The sequence below is a fragment of the Cheilinus undulatus genome, linkage group 7 (assembly GCF_018320785.1).
Source record: "Cheilinus undulatus linkage group 7, ASM1832078v1, whole genome shotgun sequence".
NCBI classification, from domain to species: domain Eukaryota; kingdom Metazoa; phylum Chordata; class Actinopteri; order Labriformes; family Labridae; genus Cheilinus; species Cheilinus undulatus.
The window spans coordinates 29,622,505-29,635,583 of NC_054871.1; the positions used below are offsets into that span (position 1 = coordinate 29,622,505).

At 38.6% G+C, this 13,079-nt stretch overlaps 1 protein-coding gene across 1 annotated transcript in view; it reads right to left on the reverse strand.

Annotated features, from left to right (window-relative positions):
- Positions 1 to 6,570, reverse strand: part of plpp2b (phospholipid phosphatase 2b) — a 32,438-nt gene extending 25,868 nt beyond the window's left edge. Inside the window, exon 1 of the mRNA XM_041791159.1 lies at positions 5,959 to 6,570. Within this exon, the coding sequence (XP_041647093.1) occupies positions 5,959 to 6,019 (61 nt within the window). The 5' untranslated portion in view covers positions 6,020 to 6,570. The remainder of the gene's footprint in view (positions 1 to 5,958) is intronic.
- Positions 6,571 to 13,079: the final 6,509 nt, after the last annotated feature.

Here is a 13,079-nt window from a genome sequence, read left to right on the forward strand (position 1 = left end):
CTCCAGTTTCCATGACACAGCTCTCCTGAGGAAAACCATTCCCATCAAACGTCTTCACTGCCTTTTTCTCTGAGAACTGGGATCAATCCTTCTTCCCAACACGACCGCAATAAGAGGCCCAGTTCTCCTGAGACCCTGCAACAAAACGGCTTCAGCAACACCGTCCAATCGACATTGAGCTAATAAGACTGCCAATAATGAGACGCTACAACAAAATGTATAAATGAAAACTATTTCAGGGTTTGGAAAAAATAAAAATACTCACTCACACTTCCTCATTCTCTAACATAAAGATCCAATATATTTGTGCAGCATCTGCAAGCTCTTAGTTAATACCACATGAAAAAAGAGTTTAATATTATAACCTTGCCTTTCAAGCAAAATTGTGTACCAACATCTTAAAAGAAAATGTTCAGCTTCAGTGTCTCCTTTGGCCTATTGTAGACTTTGGTGTGTGTAACCAATGACATAATAGTCTTGTAAAAGAACTGGTTTATCCTAACCTACTTTCAAGCACAACAAAGCGTCCACAAGTGGAAAAACAAAAGTTTGCGTGAGCATATGTTGCACCAAGGCCTTCCCTCCAGGCCATTTAATCATACACAGGTCTTTCTTAAGAGTACAACACATCACTCATAACTCACAGCTCGTTCACATTCATGTCACCTACAGCAGCAACCGAGTCACATTGCTCCTCTTACGCCTAAACCGCCTCCACCTGCACTGCTGCACCTACAGATACAAGCAGCTGTGGGCAGGGAGAGGTTAAAGGCCGGTCTTTCCTCTCTGTACTCGCAGCCAACACCCACCGTCTATTTGTGCTGAGTGTAGTCTTACACAGACAGAGGAAGGGAGGGATACAGTGAAGAAAGAATGGAGGAGGAGGGACAAGAGCTTACCAGGAGCAAAAAACTCAAGGCCAAGACGCTCTGACTACATCCAAAAAATCAGTGGCTTTCTTTACTCTGGATGGACAATTCTGCATCAGATTTCTAACCCCTTTAAAGGTCCAGTTGTTTTTGGGTTTCACAAGCTCATCCATTTATGTGATGACCGCTTTTAGTTTTTTTGGGTAGGGCAGGGTGTGGGTGAGTGAGAGCATACCAGAGAAACCACAAGTTATTGTATCTGCAGCTTTTATGTGGCCTTCAGTTCAAAATCAACAACATTGTGGGTGAGAGACAAATGTACCCTGCACATGCTAAAAACATGAGATGAGAAATATTCTAAAAGCCTGGCCAAGTACTGGCAGAGTACCCCCATACAAATTACAATTCAAAAATGTACGTAAAATGGATAGAAAAACACAGATTACTGATGTTTAGCTAGCCTTGATGTTTATTGCACTATTAAAGTGGAAAGTAGTATTGCTCCCATTACATGAATTAGTGTGATGATACTTCTGTTATCAATATCGGTATCAGTATTGGACAGATGCCATTCCTACTTTTTCATATCAGACAGGCCTGCCTACAGAATTGACTAGACCCTTGAAATACGCAGAGAATGAGCCCTATCCAGTTATGATTAATTGATAATATCAATGTATGTGTGATGGATGAGTAGCATTGGTGCTAACATCCTGAACAGTTACTTCATTTTGGAGCTGAATAGTATGTCAAGCAATTACTGGGTTCTGATGTTGGTATTATCTATTCACGCCACTTTTTAACCGATTTCACCACTTTTTCCATCAACAATTGCCACATCTTTTTTTTCCAATTTAACAGATTTCTGCTGCTTTTCACTAATTTTTGCTACGTTTTTCCATTTTTTGCCTATTTATGCCCCTTTTTGCTCATGTTTACCACTCTTTTGTTGCTTTTGCCAATATGTTCCCACCTTTCACCCCTTTTTGCTCCTTTTTAATCATTAGTGCCACTTTTTTGTCATTTTTGACACTTTTAACCCGCTTTTAATAAAGTTTTTGCCCATTTTTGCTTTGATTTTGCAACTTTTTGCCCATTGATACCACTTCTTTATGCCACCTAATCCCATTTTTGCTGCTTTTTGACCCTTTTTGACACTTTAAACCCATTTTTGCCAATGCCACACATTTTTGCATTGTTTCTGCAACTATTTGGCCATTTAAAAAAACTTTTTTTTTGCAACCTTGCCACTTTTTGCCCATTTATGCAAATTCTTGTTGCCCATCGTTGGTACTTTTTACCCTTTATTGCCTTTAAATTAATTTAAGCCCATTTTGTGCGTATTTTGACCCATTTTTTATGCTTTACAACCATTTTTTGTCTCTTATACAATTATTCTATTTTACAAGAAAGTTATGTCAGTTTCTTCTACTTTATTTTCTGGCATCCAGACATTTGTGCACATTTTGGACTAATTATGATGAAAGGGGTTTACATTTTTAAAAAGGATATAGTGCACTATAGCATGAATAAACAAAATTATTTCTTGTTGCTCTGATAAGGGTCATTATTATTTAGTAGGGATGTTCCGATACCTTTCCTTTCCATTCCGATTCCGATTTCAAGGTGTTGGTATCAGCCAATACCTAATACTGATCTGACACCAGTGTGAAATTTTTGGACTGACTGTACAGACTAGTAAATCATTTAAGACCTCAACAGATAGAATCAACAAATAGAATCACAATATACAGCATCTCTGTGACCCTAAAGTTGTTTTCCTGCTGATTATTGAGTTTTAATCCTAAATATCAAAATAATACAGAGAGCTGCTTCACAGGCTCTCTCTATCTCTCTCTCCATTATGCTCTATCCAGGCAGCATGACGTGATTACAGAACAGCCTGCAACTGGCTGATAAACCCTTACAAAGGGTAAACAATATAGCGGTTAGCATTCGGGCTAGCAGTTGCAAATGATCATAGGTCGATTAAAATGGATATAAAAGGACTTCAACATCTGGTTTACTGGTGTGGATTTAATCATTAAAGTCCCCAAAAGTCACACGAGTTCCAGACTCGTTCAGAGAAAAACTGTCAGGCAGCCACCATTCTTTGCTGCTGCAGTGGGTCCTCTGGTTCTTCTTCGCTGCTCTATAAAATGGTAGCCCTTGCATGCAGGGATTTCCGGTTTAGTGGAGGAGGGATAATGCTATGGGGGTGTGTTTAAGGGTTTGGGCTAGGCCTGTTATCTCCAGTGATGGGCAGTCTTCTTCAGCATACCAAGACATTTTGGACAGTGCTATGCTTCCAACTTTGTAGCAACAGTTTGGGGAAGGCCCTTTTCTATTCCAACATGACTGTACCCCAGTGCTCAAAGCAAGGACTATAAGAAGAGTTTGGTGAGGAAGAACTTGACTAGCCTGCACAGAGCCCTGACCTCAACCCACTGAGGACCTTTGGGATGAACTGAAATGGAGATCACAAGCCAGGCTTTACTGTGCAACATCAGTGCCCGACCTTAATAATGCTCTACAGAATGAATGAGCAAACACAGTCTAAAATCTTGTGGAAAGCCTTTGAAGAAGAGCGGAGGCTGTTATACCTCTATGGGGGGGTCAGCTCCATATTAAAGTACATGTATTTGAATACAATGTCATTAAGGTCCCTATTGGTGTAATGTTAGCATCTATGTAGTCCATTGGCATTTGTGATCATATTTAAGAGCTGCTGGGGTTATAATGTCTGTTATTGATCTGCACAGTAACAGATTAAGGGCCCTAAATTAAGCTGTAAATTGACTGTAGAGTTGACACACTCAAAGGCAGGCACACAGTGGGCTACACACTTTCAGGACAAAATCGCTGACATGTGTGACGCGTCAAAAGGGATTCATTTTTTTGTCATGTCAAAGATCTCTAAAGCATTTTTTTTCCCTCAGCATGTACTGCAGTAACGTAACAAGTTATCTAACACTGATCAGAACCATATTAGGCCTAATACCAGAATTATTTTTTAGATCAGCACCATAAAGGCCTGTTACTAATACTGGTTTCAATATCAGGACTACCTTACAGGAGATTCATAATCAGAGGTGAGTGAAGACGAGAAGCATGTTTCTATTGGTGAGAAGAAAAGCTAAAGAAGAAAACTGATGTCTATAGGAGAGAAAAAACATCAACATTGGTTGACTTACACGGAAGTTTGGTTTTACAATAAAAAACACAAACAAAACCAAACTAAGTTTCCATATAGACTAATGGTGGACATAATTACAAGCTTTGTCAGCTTGTTACTGCATGGCTGGGGAAGCCGCACATAAGCTTGAGGTTGATTTGACGAGTATTTGGCTGAGAGACGTGGGTGGCATCAGGGTGGGATACTTCTACCCAGACCTGACCGAGCTACCGACCAAGCAAACCCAGCCCAGACGTTAATCCCAGACTTGTGACAGCAAAACGGCTCAGCTTATCAACTTCAGCAGTCTGTGGATGTTCCCTCACATGGAAAAAATACACCCCTAAGCTCCCTGAAAAGCTCAGCGAGAGGAGGCGGGGCTTAAAACTGCACATCAGAGCCGATCAACGCATGCATGAGCCATCGTCCTTTACTCTCTGTGCTCTGCCTCCCACCGCACCACCTTCACAGAACAGGGGATGAACACAGCAAGCTGTTACGTAGCACCTGTCAGTCAAAGGTTGGTGGCATTAATGCAGACTAAGCCTCACCACAGTGTTACATTCAACACAGACACATTATCAGGGAGGCTGCTGCTGAAAATGGCTTCTTCTTCTTAGGGAGGAGTTGTTGGGCTTGATGTTATGATAGGATTAGAATTATACTCCTGGAGGATTACAAGTGGCATGCAAACAGCCATAAAGTCCTGCTGGTTTTAAAATGACATTATTTACTTTGATTTTCATTTATCTATATTGGGATTATGTTTTATTGCTTGTATCAGATCTGAATCCCTTTGTTGGTTTAACCTCTTTAAAGTTGGATTAATACAAACAGTTGAGCTGTCTTTAAACAATCCTTTGTAATTGGCAAATTTCATATCCTCTAATGAGACATACAATAATTTCAAGTATGAATTGGTGGATTAAATATGGTTTAATTAATCTGATCTGCATTTTCAGTCAATAATAAATTAAAACAATGTTTTACTACCATTTAATGAAAAGCAGTGTGGTCATAATGTCATATTATATTCAGTCAAATCAAAGATTGATAGCAAAATATGAATGATCACAAGTGAAACCACAACTTGTCATGAAAGTGGTTCATTTTCCAACCATCTCATTATTGTAATTACTGCCCAGAGGGGCAAAGAGAGACAAACTTGTACTGTAATGATGTGATCATGTTACTGCAGTAGTGGAAATGAAAAAAAGAGGACATATTGTTCCCTGATAAATGGTTTCTAACTGAAGCTGAATGTATAACAACAGTCTGTGGAGACATATGAGCTTTTTCTTGAGATAAACACTGTTTGCGGGAAGTGGTGACATTCTTGGGAAGATTCCTGGCAGACAAAATATAGAAGAAAAATGGGAATAAGCAAAGCACACATGCATATCAAATTTCCATAAACAAACATTCAGCTTCCTGAGGCTCTGTCAAATTCTGCAAAGTTTTCTGGTAAGTCTGGAGCATGCAGCAGCAGCGCTGTGGGAGGAAAAAAGAATGATATTTCCTCTTTGGACACGGTGCCATTTAACGCCACATTGCTGCCTGGACTGAACAGTATTGCAATGCATGCAAACAGATGACTGACTGCTCTAAAAACTCTCTAGCATGGAAGTCATTAGCATTTTTGAGAAAGATTCCGATAAAATCGCTTCCGTGTTTCCCTGGGACTCTTCCCCTCATTAGAAACGCGTTTCCCTCTCATTTTAAAGCGTAAATAAACACACAAATAAGCCAGATTCCTGAGTTGCTGCCATGGGTGCAAGCAGACAAACACACCCACCGACTGGCAAGAAATTGCTGTCACTACAAAGATAGAATCTTGAGCTTGCTGACATCACTGAAATGTAATTCCCAGATAATAAGTCAGGTTGTGCTGACGTATAGTTAGAGATAACTTACCGACTATAACACACAGCACGTCCATCACCACGTACAACTTCTTCTTCTTTAGCTCCTTCATCTTCTCTTCGTTCGTTTACTTCTAAATATGGAACTTTGCGAGAGGATAACTACTTTTTGGGTAAGGTTAGGAAGTCCATGGGCGCTCTCTTCGATTTGCAATAAAAGTTCAGGCTATGCAAACAATCTGGCAACCTGCAGTACGAGTTCTTCCGGGATCCTCGGAACTACCTGTGCTGACATTGACACCAAAAGGTGTGGAGCTTTCTTAAAAAGACAGCGCGTTAAAAAGTCACCGCTGGAGTCGCGAGTCTTTCCGCGCGCATTACTGCGATGGGTACCAAAACAGAAAGTGCAGAGATACTCGGCTTTCACAGCGCTGGAGGCGTCAGGAGAATCCAGAATAAACTCTTCTTTCTACACAAACACACCACGCCACTGCTCTGGTCCCTCCTCCTCACTTCCTCGACTGGCTCCTCTCTGGCTATCTGATCTGCGCCAAGTGCAAAATTTTTACACACAGGCGTGCAGGGCGAAGTAGAAAACCTCCAAGTGGGTTGATCCACGTATTCTTTCACAGGCTTAGAAAGTCGTCATTGGATGTATTTGTTGACTAGTGAGTAATAGTCAAGAAATGAGTGCCTGACAGAAAAAAAGATAGAAATTGCGGCATCAGGTGATAAAGTACCTCATAATGGAGAAGGACGGGGAGGAAAACACGACTGCCATTCCACCTGATCGTATCATCAAGGCCGTTCATAAGGGGGGAAAGGGAAAGCTTTCTGGGGCGCAGCAAAACTGGGGACCCATGGGGGTCAGCAAATGTAAATTGTAAAGTTAAACTGTGATATCCATTTTTTTATTTTTACTCTGAATAGTAACCACTCTTATCAAAGGAACACAAATGAATTTATTTATTCATGCTGTAGTACAAATAAAGCCTTCTTCAAAATGTAAGCCCCTTTTCTTCACACAGAATTACCATTTTATTAGTGATGTTAACAATGGGGATGGTACATTGAATTAAATTGTTAGAGAAGTTATGCCAGATTAGCTAGGCCATAATGTACACAAATATCACTGTGCCAGAAAATATAGTAGAAAAAACTAAGACATGTTTTTTGAAAAAGAACAGAATAACTTTTAAAAGGGGAAAAATGGTCATATATGGCAAAAAGGGTTGAAATAGGCAAAAAAAGGCATTAATGGATTAAAAATGAAAAAAAAACAAAAAACAAAAAAAGGCAGAAATGGGGGAAGAATGGCCAAAAGGTGGCATAATGGAGCAAGCCAGCAAAAACAATTTGAAATATATTGGCAAAAAGTGGCCAGAAAAAACAATGGGAAAATGTTCAATAAGAGCAAAAATGGGTTAAAAGCGGCAAACATTGATGAACAGTGGCAGAAAGTGGCAATATGAAGGGGTAAGGTGGGAAAAAGAAGTGTGAAAAAAAGGGCTGATAGTAGCAAAAACAATGCAAAAGGGGTCTAAAGTGGCAAAAAGTTAGCATCAAACAGATAAAAAGCAGCAATATGTGGCAAAAATGGATGAAAAGTGAAAAAAATGGGAAAGAGGCAGCAACAGTGGTGTAAATGAGAGAAAAGGGTCCAAAAGGGACAAAGAAAAATGGCAAAAGGTGGCTTAAATAGGCAAAAAGATGTTGCAGAACTTGGCGAAAAGTAGCAAAAAATGGCAAAAAAGGGACAGAAAATTACAATAATGGATGAAAAAGGGCCAGCACTGGATAAAAGTGGTGAAAATTGGTGAAAGTGGCAAAAATAGCAACATGAAGGGGTATGTTGGCAAAAAGAAGTGGCAGAATGAGCAAATAGAGGAAAAAGCTACAAAAATAGGCTGAAGTTGGCAAAAAACTGGCAAAGATTGGCAAAAATGAGTGAAAATGGGCAATAATTCGCAAAAAAAAGGCAAATGATGGCTGTTTCAAAAAGATGTTGCAGAAGTGGGTGAGAAGTGGCAAAAAGTGGGAAAAATTGTAAATGTGGTCAAAATGTGGCAACAATAGAAAAAAATGTTGAAAGTGGTAAAGAGGGCAAAAAAGGGATAAAGTGGCAAAAATGGGCAAAAATGGGTAAAAAGTGGCAAAAACTGTTTACCAGCATGCTAGCAGCGACACTTATAATCAAACACACATGCATTGATATCAATAAATCACAGCTAGGGTGGGCCCCCTCTCTGGGTTCTTCAGGGGCCCAGCCAGTTATGTGGACAGGTCTTCTCATCATATGAATTCGTTTGCACATAATCAAGAACAGTTAAACATAAGATTATAAATCAACACAATAAGGCTGTAGCTTTTTAAGGTCTTAATTCTGCCCCCATCTTTAAAATCCTCACATCAACCACTAACCTGAATGATCTCATCCCATCATGCAACACAATTTCTCTATGAAAGCCCCCCAGGAAGACTCAGACTTCAATTGACGAACTTTGTTAAGAGCTTATACATCCCATAAGTGCAAACTCCTTCCCTGTGGGAGATGTATATTAAAGGTGAATGTAATGCAATGCAAACAGGTTCTTAATAGAGTCTAAACAGATTAATCACCACCCTCATGTCAGTGGGAGGTGGACCCACACTGAGCTCACTCTGTGGGTGACTACAAAAATACAAAGAGGACGACAAAAGTAAGAACACTTAAATGAGTCCAGCTGGGACTGTAGAAACATTAGCATGACTTTACACCAGCATGACTCCAAGCTAAACTGTTAGTGCCATATTTCCACACCAGCAGCCAATAACAGACCTCCACTTTGCTGGCTGCAGCCACCATGAGTAGAGCACTAAAGTCATTGTTTTGATGACAGAAGTAGCTCTTTGTGTGACATTATTATTATTATTATTATTATTATTATTATTATTATTATCATTATTTTGTAGTACAGTTCACTTTGCAGCCAAACAATGTTTCCTGCAGTTTCATTCGTCTGTCTTCACTTATGCAAATTGAGGTGTTAGATGCATAACTTAAAGTGTACAGCTGCAACTTATGGTATGTCTAAACAGTGATAAAATACACCAAAGCATGTGACATGAAAAAGAAACAGCACAAAGATGTGTTCCAGTGTGAGAAATACATTTGTAACTGAGATTTTTCTGCCCCCTTCTGGATGTTTCTGACAGTGACTCATACACTCAGCATGACTACCATAAAGATTTTAAAACATCTTTTTTATTTGGAATTAACAAAGTTAGAAGGAGAAACAGGGCTGATATTCTACCAGGAACAGCTGCACAGATATCTTCCTGTATTGTAAATTAATAGCATTACATGGCAGATTTGTTATTTTATCCACTTTGTTTAGATCTGATCATTAAAACAAATCCTTGAGTCGATGGCTTGTGGAGTAAATGTAGAAAATATACAACCTTTTGTCCAGAATATGCTCATAGACAAGATGAGCAATGTCTCCGGTCTGTATATTTGATAGAAGTTTTCACCCTTGGATGTTTTTCCCTTTTATTGGTTTTATAAATCAATCATGTTCACTATATCTCAACTTTTATTGACAAAAACAAAACAAAAAAAACTCTTTAATGTCAAAGTGAAAACAGATTTCTACAAAGTAGGGTCAATTTATTAATAAAAATATGCAATGTGTAATAAATTACAAATATTTGCCCTTTTCAAGTCAGTGTTTAGTAGATGCACCTTTGGCTGCAATCACAGCACAGAGTCTGTGTGGATAGTTCTCAATCAGGCTTGCACATCTGGACACTGCAATTTTACTCCATTATTCTTTGCAAAACTGCTCATGCTCTGTCAGGTTGCACACAGATTGCTCATTACCAGCCCAGGATTGAGGTCTGGGCTTTGACTCGGTCACTGTCTTTAAACCATTTCTGTGTAGCTTTCACAGTATGCTTCTCGTCATTTTCTTATTGGAAAAAAAAAAAATCTTCCCAAGCCATAGTTCTCTTGCAGACTGAATAAGATCATCCTCCAGGATTTTCCTATATTTACTGCATTCATTTTACCCTCTACAAGCCTTCCAGGGTAGGCTACCAAGAAGCACCCCCACAGCATGATAATGCCACAACAGTGCTTCACAGTGCCGATGAGCAGTGTTTGGTTTTCCACCAAACGTAAGATCTTGTCTGATGGCTAGAAAGCACCACTTTGGTCTCATCAGACCAAATAACTTTCTTCCACTTGGCCATGGAGTCTCCCACATGACTTTTGACAAACTAGTTGAGATGAAATATGAGCATTATTCAACAAGCTTCAGCTGCTGAAGCTTGTAACTCCTTCGGAGTAGTCATATAGGTGTCTTGGTGGCTTCTCTCACTAGTCTCCCTCTTGCATGGTCATTTGATTTGTGAGGATGGCCTGATTTAGGCAGATTTACACATGTGCCATATTCCTTCCATTCCTTGGTGATGGATTTAACTGAACTCTGGGGGATGTTTGATGCCTTGGATTTTTTGTCTTCATAGTGTAATGGTGACCAGGAACACTGATTAACCAGTGACTGGACCATCCAGACACATGTGTCTTTATGCTACAATCACTTGAGACACATTCACTGCACTCAGGTGATTCCCATTTCATTAATTTCTGAGACTACTAGCACCAGTTGGCTGGAGTCCTGTCAGTCTGAGGTCTTTTTCTGTCCTTTTTTCCCTTTTCTTTTCTTTTTTGGCCAAAAAAGCAAAATTATGTTGACATGATCAATTTATAAAATCAACAAAAGGGTAAAACATCTAAGAGGTTGAATACTTTTTATAGGCACTGCATCTTATCTAGAACTCGTAGCTGCAAAATGTCTTAATCTTTCAAAGGAATGATTCACTCCACCTTGCCTCCTGCTTCGCACTGCCCTCAACTATTTCACCAAATACTGATTTGATTAAGTAAAAAATATTCCTTTCTAGTTAAACAGTTTTCTGTTCCAAAAACAAGCACATCATATTTTCACATCAAAGGATTCTCCAATTTCAGAAAATTTTTATGAATTAATAATTCCATTATTAACATTAAAGGTACAGTATTTCAAACGGCATGCTCAAACTGAAATGTGGTTAATGCTGTTAATTTGTTTCAAGTGTATTCACTCCTTTCAGTATCTGCTGTAAATTTATTTCAGTGTCAAAATCACATATTACACTGAAGATGAATTTTCAGTCACTGGCACTGGCTATATTGACCTCAAAATGTACTCTTTTCATATTGCTTTATTCTGTTTTGTAGTTAATCCCGTATTTTATTGTCATTTCAACAATATACAAGCACAAACATTTTTTTTGGGACTAACATGTGAAATTTGAGGATTAAGAAGCAGAAGTGTAGGGGAAATGAAAAGACAGACATTTAAAGTTTCCCTAAAGTGGCAGAGGAAAGGTGAAAATACCACTATGTATGAAATTAAGATAGATTACATCATAGATAAAGTGCAAATATTTCCATAAATACACCTATACATACATTTTCAAGCACTCAGCTGAAGAAAGAATAAAGAGAAAGCTTATAGTACATTATAGTATCCTTGAACATTCATTTGTAATTTTGTATTTATTAAAGAAGTAGCATGTGTCATTGGAAGTGTAGCTCCTAATCATCCAATGAAAGCTGTCCAGGGGAACAGGAGGTCACATGAGATAAAGGGATAGTTGCAATAGTGTCACATGAGGGCTTTCCTTTGGCTCTGAGCTCCTCCATGCACTTCCTGCTATCTAACATAGACAGAAGAAACGGTCAACACTCCCTCACATCACTTAAAGTTCTATACAGAATTAAAATAATCACACTCTTTATTCATTACTAAGAAAGTAAAGGGACTTTACAGCAGAAAGCTGGATGAGAGCTCTTTAGTGGTCTCCATTAGGACCGAGGAGGTCCTGCAGACAAGTGTGTTTAACTGTACTAGCTGAACTGAGAATATTTGTTTATTTCAGTAGTTTAACTGAAAAATTACTCGTAGAAGACCTCAGACAGTTAATATTTTCACAATATTAGATTTTCATTTAAAGGGCCATAGTTATTTGTAAGTACTTCTAGACTTGCAAAAACAGGTATTATTTAATTTGATTTCATATTTCAAATAATTCATAACCAAAACCTGGCTTTTTTTCATTACACTGTATTTTACTACTTCACCACTGCAGTTAAGCAGTCTTCATGTTATGAGTCATCTAACTTACTTTCCCACATTCAGGAGTAATTCAAAGCCACACTAAACAACATGTTTTTCTGAGCACTGAAATAAACATGAAGTAGTTAATCATTAATGCTTTTCTCTACACAAGAAAAAGAAAACCTGAATATTTTTTTTCTGTCAAAATCCTTTCAAGTCACTGCTTATATCTAAAATTTCTAAATGTAGAATTTAAATCATTCTTTTATTGCTTTTCTGGTAAACGAGTGACAGTGTACTTTGTGCTAATCTTACTGCATCCAACACAACTAACTGTTCTGTGTGTGTGTGTTTAAACTCACTTTTTTACCTCCAAGTGAATCTAAAGGGCTGACTGTGTGTTGAAGCCGGGCTGCTGCTCCTACATAGCTGGAGGCTGACACAGCCTCAGGACCAGCAGAGGGCAGTAGCAGGGGGGACAAATGATATAAACAGTGACCATGGATGTTGAATCCCATTCTCTTACTCTAGTTTTCAGATCAGAGTCTGAATTTCCAATTTTTTTCCAACTCTATATAAAGTTAAGTCTTGACTGTTTTTATTGATGGATATTTTCTCGATCTAAAGATCTCTAAAGATGATGTTGACATTAAGAGAAAGGAGGATTCTGAGAAAAAGAAAATATGATGTGAAGCACAGAATTGAGAAAAGATAATCTCCACATATGACTATTAATGAAGTTCTCAAAAAATCTAAATGTCTCCGCAGAGAAAATCTACTGCTCCAAAAACAGCAGTCCTCAAATCAGGTTTACTGTGTGACACAGTACAACTGCAGAGCAAACGCAATTCAACAAATAAAAGAAACTGGAACATGAAAAAAGGCAACTGCTCTCTTAATGAAGCTCTCATTGATGCTCCATAATCAATGAATTAAAACACAAAACAACTGATATTTTTAAATTAGGACAGCTACTTCTCCTGCTTTTACATTCTGAAAAGATTTAATCTATTTTTCTCACATTGTC